At 42.1% G+C, this 19,459-nt stretch overlaps 1 protein-coding gene and 1 long non-coding RNA gene across 5 annotated transcripts in view; one reads left to right on the forward strand and one right to left on the reverse strand.

Annotated features, from left to right (window-relative positions):
• Nucleotides 1-7,066: 7,066 nt before the first annotated feature.
• Nucleotides 7,067-14,686, reverse strand: LOC121657376. Its single transcript, XR_006013594.1, has 2 exons — nt 14,598-14,686; nt 7,067-10,156 (listed from the first exon to the last, which is right to left on the reverse strand). It is a non-coding gene; the product is annotated as an uncharacterized LOC121657376 (long non-coding RNA).
• MAMDC2 (MAM domain containing 2) overlaps nt 14,202-19,459 on the forward strand; it is a 57,986-nt gene continuing 52,728 nt past the window's right edge. For all 4 annotated transcript variants that reach the window (XM_042013026.1, XM_042013027.1, XM_042013025.1 and 1 more), the window contains exons 1-2: nt 14,202-14,289; nt 14,440-14,553. In XM_042013026.1, coding sequence (XP_041868960.1) covers nt 14,259-14,289; nt 14,440-14,553 — 145 coding nt within the window. In that variant the 5' untranslated portion in view covers nt 14,202-14,258. The remainder of the gene's footprint in view (nt 14,290-14,439; nt 14,554-19,459) is intronic.

The raw sequence follows: 19,459 nt of genomic DNA on the forward strand, positions 1-19,459 counted from the left end.
TTTGTGCTATGTCTGGGTCATGCTAGTGACTCTTTTTCTCTGATAAGAATTAATAAACAACTATCAAGAAGCAGTGAAGGCTGAGAGTCCCGTTTGTCTCTCGAACTCCTGGCAAGGACTTTAAAGATCTCTCCCACCAGGAGAGGCATAATTACGGCATGGTCAGTGTCACCTTTTTACTTTTTACTCCTCATGTCTATTACAGAAATTAATAAATACTAATATTTTATTATTCTCTAGCCTTTTACTACACTCTTTTTTTATTTTCAAAATTCAGTGTGTTGTTTTAGCACACAGGAACCATCAATGGAAAGACTTAGTTAATAACATTTGGAGAACGTTACAAACAAAACCAGGGAAATACATCACTGTGAGACAGGTTGAAGTAAGCTGAGTATTCAATTCTGCGTGCGCCAGCATTTCAAAAGTATGGTTTTTTCAGCACTGATGTTTTTTGCTTCTATTTTCATCAGGAGATTTTGAATCTTCATTGAAATCTACAAGGGAAACATGAAGAGTTAATTCTATTTTTAAAAACAGGAAATTGTGTAAAGTGTTGGTATTGAATGGAGCGTTACCATAGCAAAGTCAAACATGATTGGACTCTCTCGTGCTTGACATAGTGTAATAGGGTTTCTGTTATTTATGCATGTCAAAATTTAGCTTCCAATACTAACAAACCAATGTCATTCTAGTTCTGGTTTGAATTAGCAAAAATCAGAGCTTTTCTTTCTACTCTCATTTTGTAATAACAGTGCCAATTAAGAAATAAGACACCAGCCATGAACAAAGAAGCAGTTCCTGCTCTAATGAGTTTGTGGTCTGAATTCAACAGGCCCGAAGGTCACCAGCTGTTTTACAGCATCAAACTTGTATTTCCATCTTAAATTGGATGTCCTCATGAAATGTAGTTCCACTAGTTCAGGGAGCTTTTCTCTTGTTTTTGTGAATAAACTGGAAATTAGAATTATGATCTCTATAATTATACAAATGTCTGAAGAATCATTTACTATATGTCTGTCTATAAAACCAGATGTTTTCAGTCCTGCTCACAGAAGTCTCCACTGGTGGTTGGGAATTTCTTTATCTGAAGAAAACCAGCACAGGTAGTTCTTAACCACAAGTTATTTCAATGAAGACTTTTGTAGTTTTTTCTGAATAATGTCCTTCATATAAAAATGTTATTATTTTCTGATAGGTACCACATTTCCTCACAGATCTGCAAACAGGAATAGCTGCTGCTTTCACACTCATGTTTTGTGTGAAGCTGCCTGCAGCAATTATGAAAAGCTCCTGGCAGGACTGAATCAGGGGATTCCAAGTGGGAAGACTTGTTGATCATGGCGTATCTTTTTGGCACAGATTTTCACATGTCTTTTCCATCAAATTTCTGGCTTCTTCAAAATGGGACAGCTCATTTCAGTAGAAATACACCCATACATACACTGTAGATTTTAATTACCGTTTTGCTTCATTGCTACCACATCCTTACCAAGTACTAAGTTGGCCATAATCTTTTCAGCTGACCTCAGACTTTTCAGCATCATTGCATGGCATTATACCATTAAACATGGCTCCTTTTAATTTTAGCACAGTCCATAATTTGGGATACTGATATTTTATCTCTATTTCTGCAGATTCTATACTTATTACAACCAAAACCTGCAAGTGTTTACAGTGCCTAACAATTGGTGAATAAGTACTGCTGTCTTTCCTTTAATGCGCTTACCCATAGCATAATAGGAAATCACAATGCACAGTCAGGCCATGAATACAACATCTCATTTTAGGGATGGAAAATGCAGTGATTTCTGAGATCGATATAAAAACAGGTGGTGTGTCGTGTTTCCAATCCCCATGTGCTGTGTGATTCCTGTTTGGTTGAACAGGTAACTTTCAGCAGGGAGACAACAGTACGTGAAAGTACTCCAACTGTGTTGGGAGCTCTAAGGAGCAGGAATTAACAAAATGTATTTTGTTTCATGGTGGGTTTTGTGGTGTTTAGCCTCATGAAGTTCAACAAGGAAAAGTACAACATCACGCTCAAGGGTACAAACAGCCCCAGGTACCAGTACATTCTGGAGGCTGCGCAGGTGGGAACAGCTTCACAGAAAGCACCTGCGGTCCTAGCAGACACCACGCTGACCATGGGCCAGCAGTCTGCCCTTGTGGGAAAAAACCCCACCAACAGCATCCTGGGCTGTGTGAGGAGCAGTGTTCCTGGCAGGGGGAGGGAAGGGATCCTGCCTCTCTACTCAGCAATGGTGACACCTGGGTGCTGGTCCAGTTCTGGGCTCCACAGTACACAGATACGGACACACTGGAGAGAGTCTAGCAAAGGCTTCAGAGATGATGAAGGAGCTGGAGCATCTCTCCTTTGAGGAAAGCCTGAGAGAGCTGGAGCTGTTCAGCTTGGAGCGCTGAGAAGGCTCAGGGGGGGATCTTATTAAGGTGTGCAAGTACCTGAAGGGAGTGCACACAGAGAAGGGAGCCAGACTCTTTCCAGACATGCCCAGTGACAGGGCCAGAGGAGATGGGCACACACTGAAACACAGACAATTCCCTACAAACAGCAGGAAACACTTTTTCACAGTGAGGGTGACTCAGCACTGGCAAAGGTTGCCTAAGGAGGCTCTGGAGACTCCATCCTTGAAGATATTCAGAAGTCATCTGGACATGGGCCCAGGCATCTGGCTATGGGTGGCCCTGACTGAGCATGGGGTTGGACCAGGTGACCTACAGAAGTCCCTTTCAGCCTCAGTCAGTCTATGGTTCTGTCATAATGAACATGCCTTTTCTAGAGTCTTCAATTAAACAGAACTCAAATTACTCATGCTTTGTTTTACAGACTGATTTTTACGTTATAGAGGTATCTGTAACTGCCATTTAAAATTTTGATGCAGAATCATGATGTATTACAAAATCCGTAAGACAAGTTTTCAAGTGAAAAACATAGAGATATCAAATTTAAAATTAACAGCAGCAGCAAAGGAACCAATAGCAAATAAACAGAATTGTCGGGTGAGTTGATTGCAAATCTTGCATGGATTAAGAAGCTGTGAACAAGAAGTTACTGAATTAAAAAAAAACAACAACTAGGATCTATTGATTTTTAAAGTTGGGCATTATTAAATGGTCCCTATGGACATCTAAGATAGTTTAACTTCTGGTGGTTGTATGAAAGACACTTGCCATTTAGCATTATTCTCCATCTGCTTTTGCTCACAGTTGCTACTGTTGTGGAACAAGTTTCTCTTGCAAGCTTCAAATTTTCCATTACAACAGAAATATCTTAATTTTAATATTTTTTCAAAAGACAATCTGGGTTTTTTGCAAACATCACAATGTGCCAGTTAATATAAAACCAGATTATATATACTTGTGATTATAAGTCATGGAAAGTAGCTGATGAATATGCTTGGATTTCTTTGTTCTTGCAGCCCGTCTCGTCATCTTCTGGCTCTGCTGTCCTGTAGAGGTTAGACCTCCCTGCCCATCCTGCTACTTTGTATTCCTCCGTTTTCCTAACAGTTTCCCTTCCCTCTGCCTGTTCCTTGCAATCTTAGGAAATCACTTACCTGTATATGGTAACACCACGGAGGTGTTCAAAATGCACAGTGAACAAAGTTGCGTGCTGTTTCTTCCACCTCCCGAAAGCAACACAGCTCATCCCTTTGCCTTAGGTGACAAACTCTCTAGTCCACATGGGAAAGGGTTTGTGATACGATCCAGCAGCGATGCATGGAGCACTACCTTGGGATGGCAGGCACACGAGTGGTGTTGAGAAAGGTGTCTTCTACAGAAGACATGCTTAGGAAAAAGAAGATCTGCTTCAGATAAGATCTTAAGATCTTCAGATAAGATCTTCGACACCTGGAATAAACTTCACTTTCACCTGTCCTGGCCCTCATGGGGGTCTTCAGCCACCCTGGTATCTGCTGCAGTGTTAATGCAGGAGAGCACAAGTAATTGAATTTTCTGGACTCCACTTATGACGATTTCCTGACACAGGTGACTGAAAAGCCAAAGAAGTTCTGTTGTTTCTGTTAATTTCACAGAAAAAATGGCTGAGAATGTGAATGTTGGGAGGAGCCATGACTGCAGTTACCACCAGACAGTGTAGTTCAATGTGTACAAATACCTGATGGAGGGTGTAAGGCAGATAAAACCAGACTCTTCTAGTGGTGCCCAGTGACAGGACAAGAGGCAGCAAGCACAAAGAGAAAAATACGGGAAATTCTACTTAAAGAGAGGAAAAAATTTTTTAGTGTTTGGTCAATTAAACAATGCATCAAGTATCTTAGGCAGGTGGTGGAGCCTCCATCCTTAGAGGTATTAGAAACCCAACTGAACAACAGTCCTGGTAAACTTGCTGTAGCTGATGCTGCTTGAGCAGGGGTTTGGACTAAGTTACTTCCAGAGATACCTGCCAACCTCTGAGATTCTGTGACGTGAATCTGTGATAAAAATATATTCCAAAGCACATTTCATGGTAAATTTTAGAAAAGCTTATTCATAAAGAAATTACAGGGAGGAATCCTGGCTGACAAACCAATTTGAAAGGGTGCTTTATTTAAAATTACAGGAGCATCAGCTTTCTTTAGCCTGTTATGCACAATGCCATGCAAATAGCAGCAGAACATGCTCCTGTTTAATCTCCCATGCACTTCTACGGCCCTTTCAGCCCATGGCTTCACTGCTGTGCAGAAGGTGAGCTAAGTGACGCAGTAAGCTGTCATGTAACTGGGACTAATGTGCACCATCAAGCAATACTATTACTCACAAGCTGTCAGTTGGGGTGATGATTTCCAGACTGTCAGACAAGTATAAAGGAGATCAACAGAAAGTTAATTAGGAGTTGATGTGTTGACAATACCCAGATTTCCCTTTTCATAATGCTAGATCTGGACAAAGAAGTGAGTACCCCAGTGCTTAGGTGAGGTGGAACAGTGATGAGCAGTGGCTCAGTCAGTCTGAGGAAGCTGATGAAGTTGTTGCTATGTCATCGTGACTGTTGAAAGATGTGTGGGAGCCCTGCTCTGGAGCTCTGCAGCAGACCAGTTGTTGGCCCACCTGTAACTGAGCAACTCAACCCTTGTTCTGGTTTGTTCCCTAGATGGCTGTAGGTATTGGCCACATAAACCTCTCTGTGAGATTTCACCTTGGAAAAAAAGAGTTTAGGCACTCCTGCATGTCCCAGAACCAGCAACAATCAATGTATAGAAACCAATGGAAGTAGGGGATCTGGCAGCTTGCTAGTTATTGGGTCCATCTTGTTGTGATGCTGGAACTAAAAATGGGGTATTCCTAACCAGAAGAGAACACAACTCAAAGACATATACATATATTGTGTAAGTCAATCATAGGACTCAGTCCATGACAGCACATTGTTGTGGAAACCTCATACCCAGTGTCATTAATTATTAGTCACTTCTCCCCTTGGACCTTGCCATATACTGAAATCCTCACTCACTGCTTTTGTCTCTACATGGTAGCAAGAAAGCTACAGAACTGTAACTTTGTCGACAACTGAAATTTGCTTGTTTACCATGATGTGCAGCTTTTGGTGCAAAGACCACTACTTTCTCATCTGACAATTTTGCCCTGGTGTGGGATGGTCAGGGTGCACACACAGATTGTTGGAGACATTGATCAGGTCAGCTGACAGGGCAAAACCACAGCCACAAGAAGGGGTGTAATTTTGGCTTTTCTTTTTTTGTCTAAGTAAAAACTTTAGAAGGAATAACGTCATCTGTTAGCTTTAAAAACAGGAAGAAGAACTTCTAAAGTTTCTAGATTTACTTTTTTTGTTTAGAGATGATCAGTGTGAGTCAGTCATTCCTTCTGCCAAGCTGGAAACACTCATAAGATCCAACAGTCTCTAATAATTCCTAGGGAACAAATATTTTAACCTGTGGAAGATATTTTTATCCTTGCAGATTTTGTAATTGGCAAAGCTTTTTGGTTGGAAAGCAAATCAGGAATGACAAAGTGATGCTGTCTCGTTCATGAAAATTGGCTTCTAAGGAACAGAATATGCAGGGATTTTTCTGTACCTCCCTGGTTTGAGTTCTTTATGTCCACTATTTGGGTCCTATACTCCCTTAACTTGGGCTACATAATATTTCAGTTTGCGAAGCCTTACTCTTCTCACACCAACCGCAGGGCAAACCAGGAAGAAGTAGACTGAAGTATAAAACCGGGGTATGAAATGCCAATCGGGCCTTAACTGTTCAAACAACAATAAATATATAAACGTCTGAGCTTATTAGCATGCTGCCTTCTTGCTGGGGAATGAAATGGGTGATTTCAAACAATAAACAACCACCGTGTTCATCTCTCTCCTTCTTTCAACAATTTATTTTCTCATAGCATTGTAATAAATGCTGCACTAAAGATTTTGAACAACTGCTTGAGTGTCACAACATTCACAGATAAGAAAAAATTGGTGTAGCAGGGAAACAAAAGGCAAGTTTTGCCCATGAAACAAGGTGAAAGTCAGATCAATTGGCTATGCAGGAACACTGTGGAGCTGCCGTTCAGGTTTTTCATCAGGTAGTTAACAAGTTATGACCTGTAATCAAAGTAAGCAGTACATTACAGAGATTTTTCTTTGTTGCATGTAATCTGTTGAAATGCTGGCATTTAACATGAGCGGGCTGGGGGGAACCCTGTGGCAATACCTGCCTGTACAGCTTTAACTATGTATTTATCTCATGGCCCATGTATTTATGCTGTATAGCAAATTGAAAAACAATGAGCAGCTGGAGCTGCCTCTTTAGGGGGTTGTAAAAGTGAAGCTGTACTTTTTGTGATACTCAGCAATCTCTAGTGTTGAGTAAGTGTCCTGATTTCCTTTGCAGTTGTTGTAAAATAGTTTTCTTCCCTTTGCTATGCATTTGTAAAACTGCAGCATAGTTCCTTCAGGCAAAAATGCTATATGTATGTCAGCTCTCTTGTTTCTGTGGTGGTGGGTTGGCTATCTTTTGGTTGTTTTATTTAAATCTCATACACTTCCTATTTGATGTCGCAACTGGGACTGCTATTGCTGTGAGTATGTCTTTCATTTATGCACATATGTACATGTCCTTCCTCTATTCAGCATGTTTTGACGGAAGAGATGGTTCCAGACAGAAAGATCTGACACAGGCAGGAGGAGATACCCGGCTAAGAGGTGGATTACCGCATGACTTCAAGCCACACAAAATCCCAGCCCAGCAGCTAGGTGAGTGCAGTGACTTCCAGCTGTAGGACTCTAAACCCCAAGGATACAATGCAGACATGGTGTCTGCTGGTTCTTTGCTGACTCAGGAGACAGAAAAGGTCCTGACACAGCTGAACTAGTCCTGTGACAGGAGGTCTCTCTTAAAGAGGGTAACCCTTCTCTGCAGGATTTTGCTACTTTTTTGGGCAGAAATTTTGCCCCTTCCAGGGATGTTCATTACCCTATTTCAGTCTGAAGAAGCCCCTGGAATACTACTTTACAGCAAGATAAGGCACATGCAGGTCCACTGCACTCAATTCTAAAAAACAGGCACTAATGATTTTCAACAGAACTGAATAAATTTTCCTTTTCTTGTCTCACTTCCTTTTTTCCCCCCCGTTTTCCATCTCTGCACATATCGTCATATTTGGCTTTGTCGTCTGTTTTCTACAAAGTTCTGCAAAAGTAATGTCATCTGAGGGAGAAACTGTCTGCAGGGCATTTATTTGTACACAAATAATATTTTACCATGGCAACCCTAATTTTTTTCATTACACAGTCCTCTGGATCATGAAATAGCTTTTGAACAGCTGGTCATTCCCCTGCTTCTTCTGCAGCTGATATCTTAAAGAAATCTTAAAAATAGATTGTTACACGCACAGAACCAATAAAAAAAAGGGACACCATCCATAGAAAAGGTTTTCTTCAATAGTCAGTGGCTTTTTTCAAAACAATAAGTAAGAATTACTTATTTTAAAGCAATTAGTGATGTTATTTTGCCTCTTACTAGGCCTAATTATATTTACTTTTACACCTATACTGTAGCATCTGGTACAAATTACTGTCCATGGTGTTTTGTTATTTCTGGGTTATTAAAAATTTTTGCTTACAATTTTTTCTTATACCTGATTCATTCCATAATGTCCAAAGAGGATAATGTCACTTGAACATTTTTTTGAACAAAAAAATGCTCTTCTATTTTCAGAACTAAAATTTGCAGCAGAATACAGATAGCCTATATTGGAAAGAACAGTTTACTTTGGCCAATTGGACATTGCTCCAATGGGGTCCTCAGATAACTAACACAGACCCTAACTTTACAACTAGCTGTCCTTGCAGGAGATGACACCTATTCACGATGTACACTGACCTACAGCTTTGTCCTGAGCCCCACTGCCATCCCAGGTCTTTGGGCTGAACAAGATGTTGCTCGCATTTCAGCTCTGAGGTCTTTGATTTCCCTGGCCCTAAACCAAATCCTAACTTTAGCTTTCTGCAGAGTAGAGGATAAACCTCTCCAGTTCAAAATATATGATGTCCTTCTACTCCATCCTGAGCCCAACTGGATTTTCCTGAAATTTTGTCTTCATGGGAAAACTTTGCAATTTACAAGCTAGTTACACTGGCAATCATTGTATAACTACCTGCTCCAGTACATCTTGTTTCAGTGTACTGTAAATCCCTTCTTAAATGAAAATATACTTGCGTTTGAATTAATATTTTAACTATACTTTTGCAAGTAGTCCCTATTCTATATTTCACAGAATCACAGAATATACTGAGTTGGAAGGGACCCACAAGGATCATGGAGTCCTGTACAGGAGGTCACATCTCAAGAGTCACACCAGGTGCCTGTACTTGTTTAAACTCCTGTCTTCATGCAGAACAGCAAAGGCTGTTTTTTCATCTAGATATGACTAACCTTCAGTAACTAGACACTCACAGTACAGCTTTAATTGAAGAATTTATTTTTGTTCTCACCTGAGTAGTTGAAATATTCAGCAAAATGCCTAAATCTTACAGTAATTCTGTGGGTTTGTCCAGGAACAAAAACCTCCTTGAATATCGATTCCCAAAAACCAACACATTAATGTTTCTTTCTTCTTCTCCCTGAGTTCATTTCATAAATGCTCATCTCTAGCAGAGCATCTGGGGAGCACAGAAGGGCTCAGCTTTGTCATGTGAGGTCTTTTCTTGTGGTGGCTCCTGTCTCTTGCTAGCGAAGCATGGTGCTGTAGCTTGGATTTATGCCAAGAAACTCCTTTACACACATGCACGTGGAAAGACTACTTTTGACTGCTACTTTTTAATCTGCAGTTTTCATCACTGTGAGATTGCCCATCTCACTCTGGCTCTCCTACTTTGCCAAGGATGGTGCCACTCCAGCTTCTACCTACTGGCTTTCTTTTCTCGGCAAGGCTGAGCAGCCTGTGTTGTGAGGATGTAGAAGGGAGTCTTGTAGAACTGCATTCCCTAGGACAGATCAAGCATGGGTATCCTCTTGACACTCCTGATCACTTACACCAACTGCAAAATCACAGTGACTTGTGCGCTCTCTGTTGACTGAAAAGGACAGAATTTGCAGTTAAAGCAATATCCAGTGGCCTTCAGGAGCCATTGTCTGGCCAGCAGGCCCATACTCAGCCTTGTAGCCAATGTTTAGATTGCATACAGTCCAGTCACAGAATCACAGAATAATAGAATGGTTTAAGTTGGAAAACACCTTTAAGATCATCCAACTATGCCAGCTCCTTAACTAGACCATGTTCCTAAGAGCCACATCAATATGTCTTTTAAATTCCTCCAGGGATGGTGAATTAACCATTTCCAATAATCTGCTAACTGTCTGGGTTTTTTAAAAAAAATCATAGAATTCAGATGTGAGAGCAGCTGTAAAACATTCATTAGCTGTTAAACTGAGCATTTTGTGCTAGCTATTTCTCTGACACCTGAATGGTGGGGGTTTTTTTGAAAGAGGAAGTTGCAGTTTGCTGGTGCCAGCAGAGTTTTTACAAAGCGACAGTCACTGGGATTTAACTTGTTTAGTAATTCCACATGCAGGTGTCATTCTTGACTGTTCCTTTTACTCTTCTTCATGAAACCATGATGATGTACAGCAAGAATCCACTTCATTCGAGCAGAACTTTCCTTTACAGGGAATATAAACAACATCTGAAAAATATAATCATAAAATAATACAATCATTATAAAAAGTAGCCTGATACTTTTAATGTAAGAGAGTACTTTTAATATAAGAGAGGGGTCCTGTAATCTATTTGTTGCCCCTCGCAAAGAGTCAGCTTTACTGAGCAGTGACTTCATGCCAGCTTTAACTTTTCTGAGATTGGCCTCCTGGTCTTTTCCCTACTATGACTAGCCTGCATATTGCCGAATGATTAAATTTTTTTTAAGGATTACTCAGTTCAGCCACTTTTCTGGAAAGTGCTGCAGTACTTACAGATACACATGTATCTCATATATATACATATATACAGCAAATGCTGACTGGACGTATAAAACAGATCAACCTGTTCCTGTCTGTGGCTGTGGCTCTGTATTACAACCCTCAGCAACAGCCACTCTTGCCAAGCTCAGCCACAGCAGGATTCCCTTCACTGAGCTCAGCAGCTGAACCAGCACTGGACTGATTGCAATTTCCATTAACAAATCCAGGTGCCCCTCAAGATCAGTCACCAACCCTCAGCAATCCAGAAGTAGTGGAGAGCTCCATGGATCTCCACATGTAGTTTTCAGAGCATCAATTAGTAGATGCAACTTCAGTGCAAGAGTAAATACACCAAATCAAGATGCAGTATGTGGGGACAGCATGACAAACACATGCACTTTGTTAGGACTAAACCATGCCAGGCTGTGCAGAGCAGGGCCTTCCAAAGCATTATACAGAACTAGTTCAACAGAATGCGAACGAATTTCCTCTCTGAGCCATCCCCAAAAGCACACAGGAGTACCTGCTATGCTGATGTACACATGTGGCTCATTCCATAGACAGCAGGACAAGAGCTTTCCCCTGCTTCAGCTGGCAGTTGCCATTTGCTGCTAACAGTACAATGTGATAGCAACCAGAAACATTAAATAATACTGCCAGGACTTCTTCTTGCTCATCCCATGGGTGCATTTCTTCTCTTACCCCACCCTCAGATGGTAAACCATATGGGAGCAGAAATGTCTAGCACAGCCACTGGCTTCTAGTACCTTCTACCTTACCAGTGGAAGTATTCCTATGGCACAATATACTTCCAGAGAATGGAGAAGACAACAGCTGCAGAAACTGGCTCACAGGCAAGATAAGAATTGTCTGGAATTCTGAAGCACAGGAGATAATGGGCAAAGGACAGAAGAAATATGAATATACCAAAGCAAAGTTAGATTAGATGACCTCAGCTCAAATTATTTGTATTTTTCTTACTGAAGATAAATATAAAAACATGCCAGGACTTCTGCCTAAGTAGACTTATAAAGTGTCATGCATGATTATAGTACCATTAAAGCATGTAAGGCATAAAATAATAACATTAACACATGTATATGAGAAGACTGAAGTTTGAACACTGAAAGGCACTACAAGACCTCATTTCCTTTTCCAGTCCTGGTGTCCTTTCCCAACTGAGAACAGTACTGGTGTCCAAGGTCTGAGAACAAGTGGAAAGTTTGGATGTGCCTGGGCATGCAAAGAGGTCTTTTTACGAAGTGTATTTTCCAGGATTTCAAAGCAAACACTGGAGAGGACAGTATCTGTAGCTGTGCCGAGAATTTGGAAAAGCTCAGACTTTAACTATTGCTCGTCTGCTTCTCTGGTGTTGCAGTTAATCTGCAAAAATGAAAGCAGTCAAATTAATAAAAGTTAAATGGCAGCCCATGGATTAACTTTGTGCTTAAAGCAAGCTCACTCACTTAGTAATAGGAACTGACAGGATATGTAACTGGCCTTCTGCCTTATCCTAGATCTCTGCATTCCCCATCCCAAAAGGCAGTAAGGACTAATGTGGCTTACACATTTCCTGTCTGGTCAGGAACAAACTGGGCAAATGCTTACGGAATTAAACTCTGCCATCTGTAGAAGGCTCTTGTACCTCTCAAATACTCCTGTATAATGATTAATGGCACTTCTGACATTGGTTTTCCCTTGTGAGATAGCCTGGTTAGCATGGCCTTGATTATGTAACTCCCTGATATGAAGAACACAAACTTAATTGAATGAGCACCAGGAAAGGACAGGGTGAGATTTCAGGAAACAGGAGTTAATAAGGCACAAAATGCTTTTACAAATTCATTATTAAGGAAAATGTCTTCTATGCATTTCTTGGAAAAGAGTGTAGTGGGCCACTCTGAGGTTTTACATTAGTTTCAGGAATTCTTGGCTCCAGAGAGGTTGCAGCAAGGTGCCAGTTTAAAAACCAGTTAAACACATGGTGCTGTAAAGTTTGGTGGCTGACATGTGCAGCTAAGCCACCTCTGTTAAGAGGTGGAACATCTTGAATATCATCAATGAAAAAACTGAGGGCATTAGCCACTTCAACTGCTCTTAGTGAGTGCTTATGTTAGTGAGTCATCAGCATCCATTGGCTATTTGGGCCATCAGCTCTTCAAAAGTGGTGTATACTGGATAATGCACTATACTGAATTCTGTGCAAAGATAGGCATTTGTCAAAGCTGCTGGAGAAATTTAGCTCATCAACTGCCTTAGTACTGAAATTAATTCATGGAGATACTGAAATTGGCCAGAATAAACTTTTTAACACAATTTGAAGCATTAGAAAGCAGGCATTATTTATCTGCACAGGACACACAGAGGATCTCTCTTCATTCTGTGTGTGAGGTGAGAGTTTACAACAGGTTTTTTATCCATCATAAACATATATATTCATTAAAATGTGTCTCTTATCTAATACATAAACATCACTTCCCTAGAACTAATTTGCATGCATCCACTGCCTGCTGGAAGTCCTTTTATGGTCCTGGAGAGTAATAAAAGGGGTCTCTGGTGGTCTTTCCTATTCACTGAATGCTTTGATATTAAAGCATGGTATTAAGATTAAAGCTTGTATTTGAAATACTACTATGTGCCACCAGTCAGATCTGGCAAGTATGCTATGTGGGCAGCCCTAATAGACAAATAGTTCAGAATTTCAGTCCTTGCAATGTAACAAATTAAGTGAACTTAATCTCTTTGTTAGATGCAAGGTGAGGGAAGAACACTGAGACAGTGGGGTTGGAGACTCTATCCCACAAGGAGGGGCTCCAGGACCAGGTCTGGTACATCTGGGAAGGGAGATGACTTCGGCAACACCTAACAGCAGTCCTGGTATGGACAGGAGAAGGACAGAGGAAATGCAGCATCACAACTCCTCAGAGTGGTGCACAGCTGGTGAGTGAGAGGGAGTAGCACAGCTGTAACAGTGGAAATACAGAGCTTTGACAATGAAGAAACATTTTCCCCAGAAAAACAGTCTAGGAGTCAGGGCCCAGGCAGGCTGTGCTGTCACCAGCCTTGGAGGTTACCAAACCCCAGCTGAGCAACCTGATCTAAGCTCAAAGCTGGCTCCGCCTTGGGCAGGGTTTGCACTGGACACCCCTTGTGGTCCATTCCAAACTGAGTTATTCTGTAACCCTAGGAACTACTACAAGCTCTTGGAGCATCTCAGCAACTGCTGGACCATTCTTAGCTAGAAGTGCAAGGGTACCCTGCCATGGCCCTCTGGAAGGGCAGGTTTAGTGGCTGGGAAGGACAGAAGGGCAACTTGCGGTAACACAGGAACTCAGGTAGGAGCCTCTTTGTCCTCGGCAGATGGGTTTGAGTGGACATTTCACCATTGTGAACAAACACCTGACAGGGAGTACATCAGACAGATCCAAGCTCTTCGAGTGGTACCCAGTGACGGCAGAAAAGCACAAGCTGAAAAGCGGGAAAATCGACTTAAACATAAGAAAACACATTTTCGCCGTGCGGGAGGTGATACTCTTCGGCAGGTTGCCCGGAGAGGAGGCGGCACGCCCCACTCTGGAGGGCAGTCCAGCCTGAGCCACTCCGGCCTCGGGCCACCGTCCGGGGCCGACCCCACTCCGCGACGGAGTGGGATGGGCCGCCCACCCGCGGTGTCCGCGGGCCCTCCCCGTCCCTCCCCCGCCTGCCCGGCCGCGCTGCCCTCCCCGTGCCCCGCCGGGGTGCCGAGCGGCCGCGCTCAGCCCCGCCGCACACCGCGCCCCGGGGCGGCCGCGCTCAGCCCCGCCGCCAGCCCGGCTCCCGGCGCGGAACATGCGCCGCCACTGCCTGCTCGCCGCGCACGGTAAGCGGCGGCGGAGACCTTCCCGCCCGCCCGAGACGCGCCCGGGCGCTGCTCCGGGGGCAGCGGCGGCCCCCAGCCCCAGCCCCCAGCCCCCAGCCCGCGGCCCCCGGGCCGGGCGCGCCGTGACTGGGGCTCGCTTTGTCCTTGCAGCTCTACGGCTCGCCGGGGCGGCCTTGCTCTCCCCCGGGTCGTGCACCTTCGAGGACAGCGCCTGCGGCTACCAGTGGGACTACGCGCATCTGCCCTGGACGCTGCACGGGGAAGGTGAGAGCGCTGCCGCCCCCGGGCGCAGCTCCCCCTGGGCTCACCTTTCTCCCCGGCGCTGCGGGACCCCGCTCCGGGCGCTGCCGGACCCCGCGGCGGGGCGGCGGCATCTCGGGGTGCCGCTGCTGCCGGCGGGGCGGCGCCGCTCGGCTTCCCCGGGGAACAGCCGCCGTCGCGGCCCTCCCGTGTGGGTGGCAGTCCCCTAACAGCTGGTGATGGGCAGACCCTGCGGGGAGGCGTCTGCACAACCCCGGCACAGGTATCTCCGCAGGTTTCCGCAGGATGCCTCGGAAATCTCCGTTCTTTCTCTTTCTGTTGGGAAAAGGTGTCTTTTATCAAACCATCTTTCTAAAAAAACCCTCACAGCTGCCACATACCTATTAAGCTGCATTATTTTTTTTCGAAATATATTTTGGGTTCTACTCCAAAAGTGGATGCATTTCCAGAGCAAGAGGCAATCTTTGGCAAGAGTATCTTTACAACATGTTCAATTAAGACTTTTCTCCATTTTATGGTACCTTCAGTTCAACAGAAAAAGTCAAGTCTTTCAGTAAGTTGTATTAGACTTACAAGACTTAATGCTACTGAAAAGAGGACAAAATCCAGTCACTGCACAGAGTTTCCCTGCAACTGTAACTACTTCTCAGTAAGTTTTCAGTGTGGGCTCCAATTTTTGAGAGAAACTACATGAACATACCAAAAGACTAAACAAAAGTATACACAGCATGGTTGTAACTGGGTAATGAAATAGTTTAATTTTGATTATGTGCTCACCAAATTGTCATTCATGAAGTGAAAGTTATACTCACACAGAAAAAGGGACTATGTGGTTTTAGTTTTTAAGCACTAAAACAGGTGCCAAGAATAATGAAGAGGTGAGTACAGATATGAAGAGATAGACACCCCCTCAGAACCCCTTAATCAGTGCTCCATTCAAAACTGGCTGGTCCAATTTTGTATTCCGCTTGTCACTCAGTTGAGGAAAAAGATTTTTTTTCCTCCTGATTCGTGCCCAGTTATCATCTATGCAAAAGAAGTCACCTTCATTGTTACTTTTTAGATTAGTTAGTAGGCTTTGAGAATGTACAAAAATGCTAACTCAGAAAAGCCTGCAAGGATGTCATAATTAAAATACTTGATTTTCCTCTTATTTATTTGATATATATTTCTTAGTTTATTTATTTATTTAAATATACAAAGATTTTACTGTATTTTTGAAGATGCTAGTGGAAATTTAGTAACCATCTTTGCTAACCCAGCTATGCCTCCTGACATCATGCCCTCTTAGTCCATCTGTCTGCAAAGTAGCACTTACTTCCTCCTTGTGATTTACAGGGTAGTGGTAGTGGTATTGATTCAGCTCCAAGAGACTGTGAGATGCTGGGAGCAATATCTGCAGAAATGGGTGTGCATCATGTTGTGCACATCCACACTACAGTGCTTCAAGACACAAGGATGTTTAACCAGAGGTTTGGATCAGCAGCAGCCTGCTTTTTTCAGTGCACAGAATGCAATTTTTCTTACTGTAGTTTGATCTTTCTGTACAAACATAAACATACCAGTGGCTGCGCAGCTTCTGTTATTGCACATCTTATTTTCAGAGATACATAATGGAACTGTAATACTCTGGTAGAATATGTGGTATGCCAGCTCTTGTAATAGGCATAGTTCTGTCAGCATTTCCATTATGAACAGTTTTTCTGCAGTCTGTAATTTGATCATAGCAAGACATTCTGTGCAAACATTTGGCACACAAGGTATTATATTAGTCTCTTCAGAAATACATTCAAAGAATCACAACTAAATCTAGCTGAAAATAATTCATTCAAATCTACACAGCAGGTGTGCAAAACTAGTCTTCCTTAGATGCTCTTTCATTCTTTTGCCTCCTAAAACCATGCTCCTTTTGGCAGCACCGTGTCCTGGTGTTTGCTGGTCAGCGTATGTATATGTGGTAATTTACTGGGACAACAGGGGAAGTCAAAAATGGGAGAGACAGCTTAGCTCTGAATTGTTCCACTTCTCCTTGCATTGCTTCAAAGTTGCTTTATTATTTTAAAATGTTATTTGTAGTATAGAATTACATTCAGCAGGTCTTTTATAGGGATTATCTGACTTGCAGTGCCAGTTCTTTCATCTTATAAATCTCTCAATAGTGTAGTCTTGTGCCAAACTGTCAAGGTGATGTAAACATAACTAAAACCGTGCCCAGGAATTTCCACTCCATACTTGAAAGTATTTTGCCCACTTGCCAAGGAAGCCAGTATCTTCTGGTGGGCCAGAATAAGTGAGAATGTGAGAATAAGTTTTGCTTTTGTTTACAGCTATGCAGTCACACTAAAATGAATATGTTTCTAAGGTTCAGCTGCTGTTTTAGATGTTTCTGGATTCTCATTAGTGTTCTGGTAGTTCCAGCATACAAGATTTTTTTTTGTTTAATTTTAGAATTTTCATAATTGAAAATATTTTTATTCCTTTAGCTAAAGTTTTGATACCTGTAACTGGTATTTTAGGACCCATTTTAATCAAGTGCAAATCAAAAGAAAATACTCAATACTACAATGGATAGCTGTTTCACTCCTAAATGCTTTACTCAAGACTGGCAAATCAGGCCGTAGTGAAGTGGCAGTTTGTAAGAGCAGCCACACAAGAAACAATTCACGCATCTGTCCAGTAGACCTGTGCTCCCATAAAACCTCTGCTTCAGTGAAACCCTCTGTAAGCTTCAGGCTCTCTCACATGACTGAATTCTGGAATAGGACCATCGAGTATATCAAGGTGCTTTTTTCAACTGTTGGCTTTTTCAGTCACTGGCTAGCTCAGTGTTTGCCTTTTAGAACTATAATGATTTTAGCAGACAAACACCATACAAGGAAAAATGTAAAATACAGAAAAAGCTGTGGATATAAATTTCTAGTGAGCCTGGTTATGGCTGAGAAGCACACCCAACTGAGGTCATGGCCCAGGCTGGGTAAGTACAGCATCAGGCTTGAGGCAGCATGTTCCTTAATGAGCCAGTTCTCTTTTCAGTGTAAGCTGGGAAACCCCATGCAACATGTTGTGGTTCATGTGTTCGTAGGATACCAGCTACACAAGAAACAGTAAAGTTGTTGCTCAGGAAAAGATCATTGTAATATGATCCTGGTTTCTGAAATGAGCAACAGATGAATTTGTATGTTACCAGTGATAAGATCTGAAAGCTTTATGTGAGTTGCTCCTAGACATAAATAAAGGGGACAATGGTCCACTTTCATTTCAGAGGTGTAGGCACGCCCCCAAAAATGTTCTTGCATTCATGATGCCTCTGAACAGATAATTTATTTTTACATTCAGAATATAAGACAAAGATCAAACTCTTGGACCCAGCAATGGATAGGAAATTTAGAAATCACATCTGTACACATTGCTACTGTAGTAATTAGAGCTAGTTGAGAAGTTTGAATACCATGTTGGTTCTACTAACACCTGCAGGTGTATAGAGCATGAGTTCATGTCCAGTTATTTTGGGGCATAAAGCTTTGCAGATGTATAGTGGCTGATTTCCATAGGAATTTACTTCTTTATCAGCAGCGTATGTGTGGCAAGGGAGATGCCAGTTCATTCTAATACATACCGTCAAATGGTGCAGTGTAAGACTCATCAAATAATCTTGAGATTTTTTTTAACCAAACGGCACAATTATTTTAGAGGACAGACATACTTTGTAAATGCAAAATGGTCCTTGAAACAAAGGAAGATGCTGTATGTAATAGGCAATAATCCTGAGTAGAGTAATAAATAAAACCATGCAGACCCACTTAAAACAGCAGTAGGAAAGACAGCCTTGGGTCAATTGCAGCCATTCTGAAGTGTTAGGTTTGGGCACTTTTTGCATTCCGCTTACCCATGTCCGGCGCAGAGATGGCCATAACCTGATTGTAAGAACATCCTGCTCACAGCATTATTACAGATAAATTTCATTAGACACAATAATTATGGCATGTCTTTTCTGTGACTCTAGGCAACGTTTACATTTTTGCTTAGAATATCTGTACAGGACTTGTGTGAACTGTGTGTATGTTTTGTTTTCTATTGCCCTTCACTCTAACATAGACCAGTTTAATAGTGCTAAAAATAATGTGCGTTTTGGCGGTCAGCTTACATCTGCCCTAAAGGAGTTTGCTTTGCTGCATCTGCTTGCCTGGATTTAGGCACTAGATAAGAAACTGTGTCCATTACCACAGCAACCTATAGGGAAGAGAGATTGTTTATATTAGCAATGTGCTCCAAAAAGCAAGTGATCATTGTTAAATGTGCCTATGCATTGCCTAATGAGTTTTGTGGCACTGAAATACTAAAGGTATAACTGGTAGTTGATACAGCTGTATGCACTTCGCTCTCATAGGGTGATAGACAGCTTCAAATGCATATTTTTGTGTGTGTTGCCTTCCTTCTAAAATTCTGGAAATGTGTATTACTTCGTATCTCATGTTGCCAAGGGTATATTTTAATAGCACACATTTCAGGGGTTTTAATAATGTTTTCTGTTTCTGCAGTATTTTGAATGGAAAGAGAGATTTCACTCAGAAGAGTGATTACATTACATACAAATATGGCCTTACTTTCTTATCCTTGAAGCATATGCCTATTCTTGCCACATTATTCAAAGACACTGTTCCTGTGATACACTCCAAACTGGCATCTATCAGATAACAATTTATGGAAAGCTGGTGAGCAAGCAACATCTTCTAACAACAGTTTCAGGAAACTGAAGTGTGTCTTTTGAAACATATTTATCACATAGCTACACTTAAAAGTATATGGAAAATAATTTCAAGAGACAGGACAGCTATTGCAGACCATCAGATAAGTCAGGCGTGAGAGCAGCAGCATAAGGAATCTCAAATCTAAACATTGTCTGCATACC

Source organism: Corvus kubaryi, unplaced genomic scaffold (assembly GCF_017639235.1).
Source record: "Corvus kubaryi isolate FWS band 111438036 unplaced genomic scaffold, C.kubaryi_AGA036_p1.0 split1-37296, whole genome shotgun sequence".
Taxonomy (NCBI): Eukaryota; Metazoa; Chordata; class Aves; order Passeriformes; family Corvidae; genus Corvus; species Corvus kubaryi.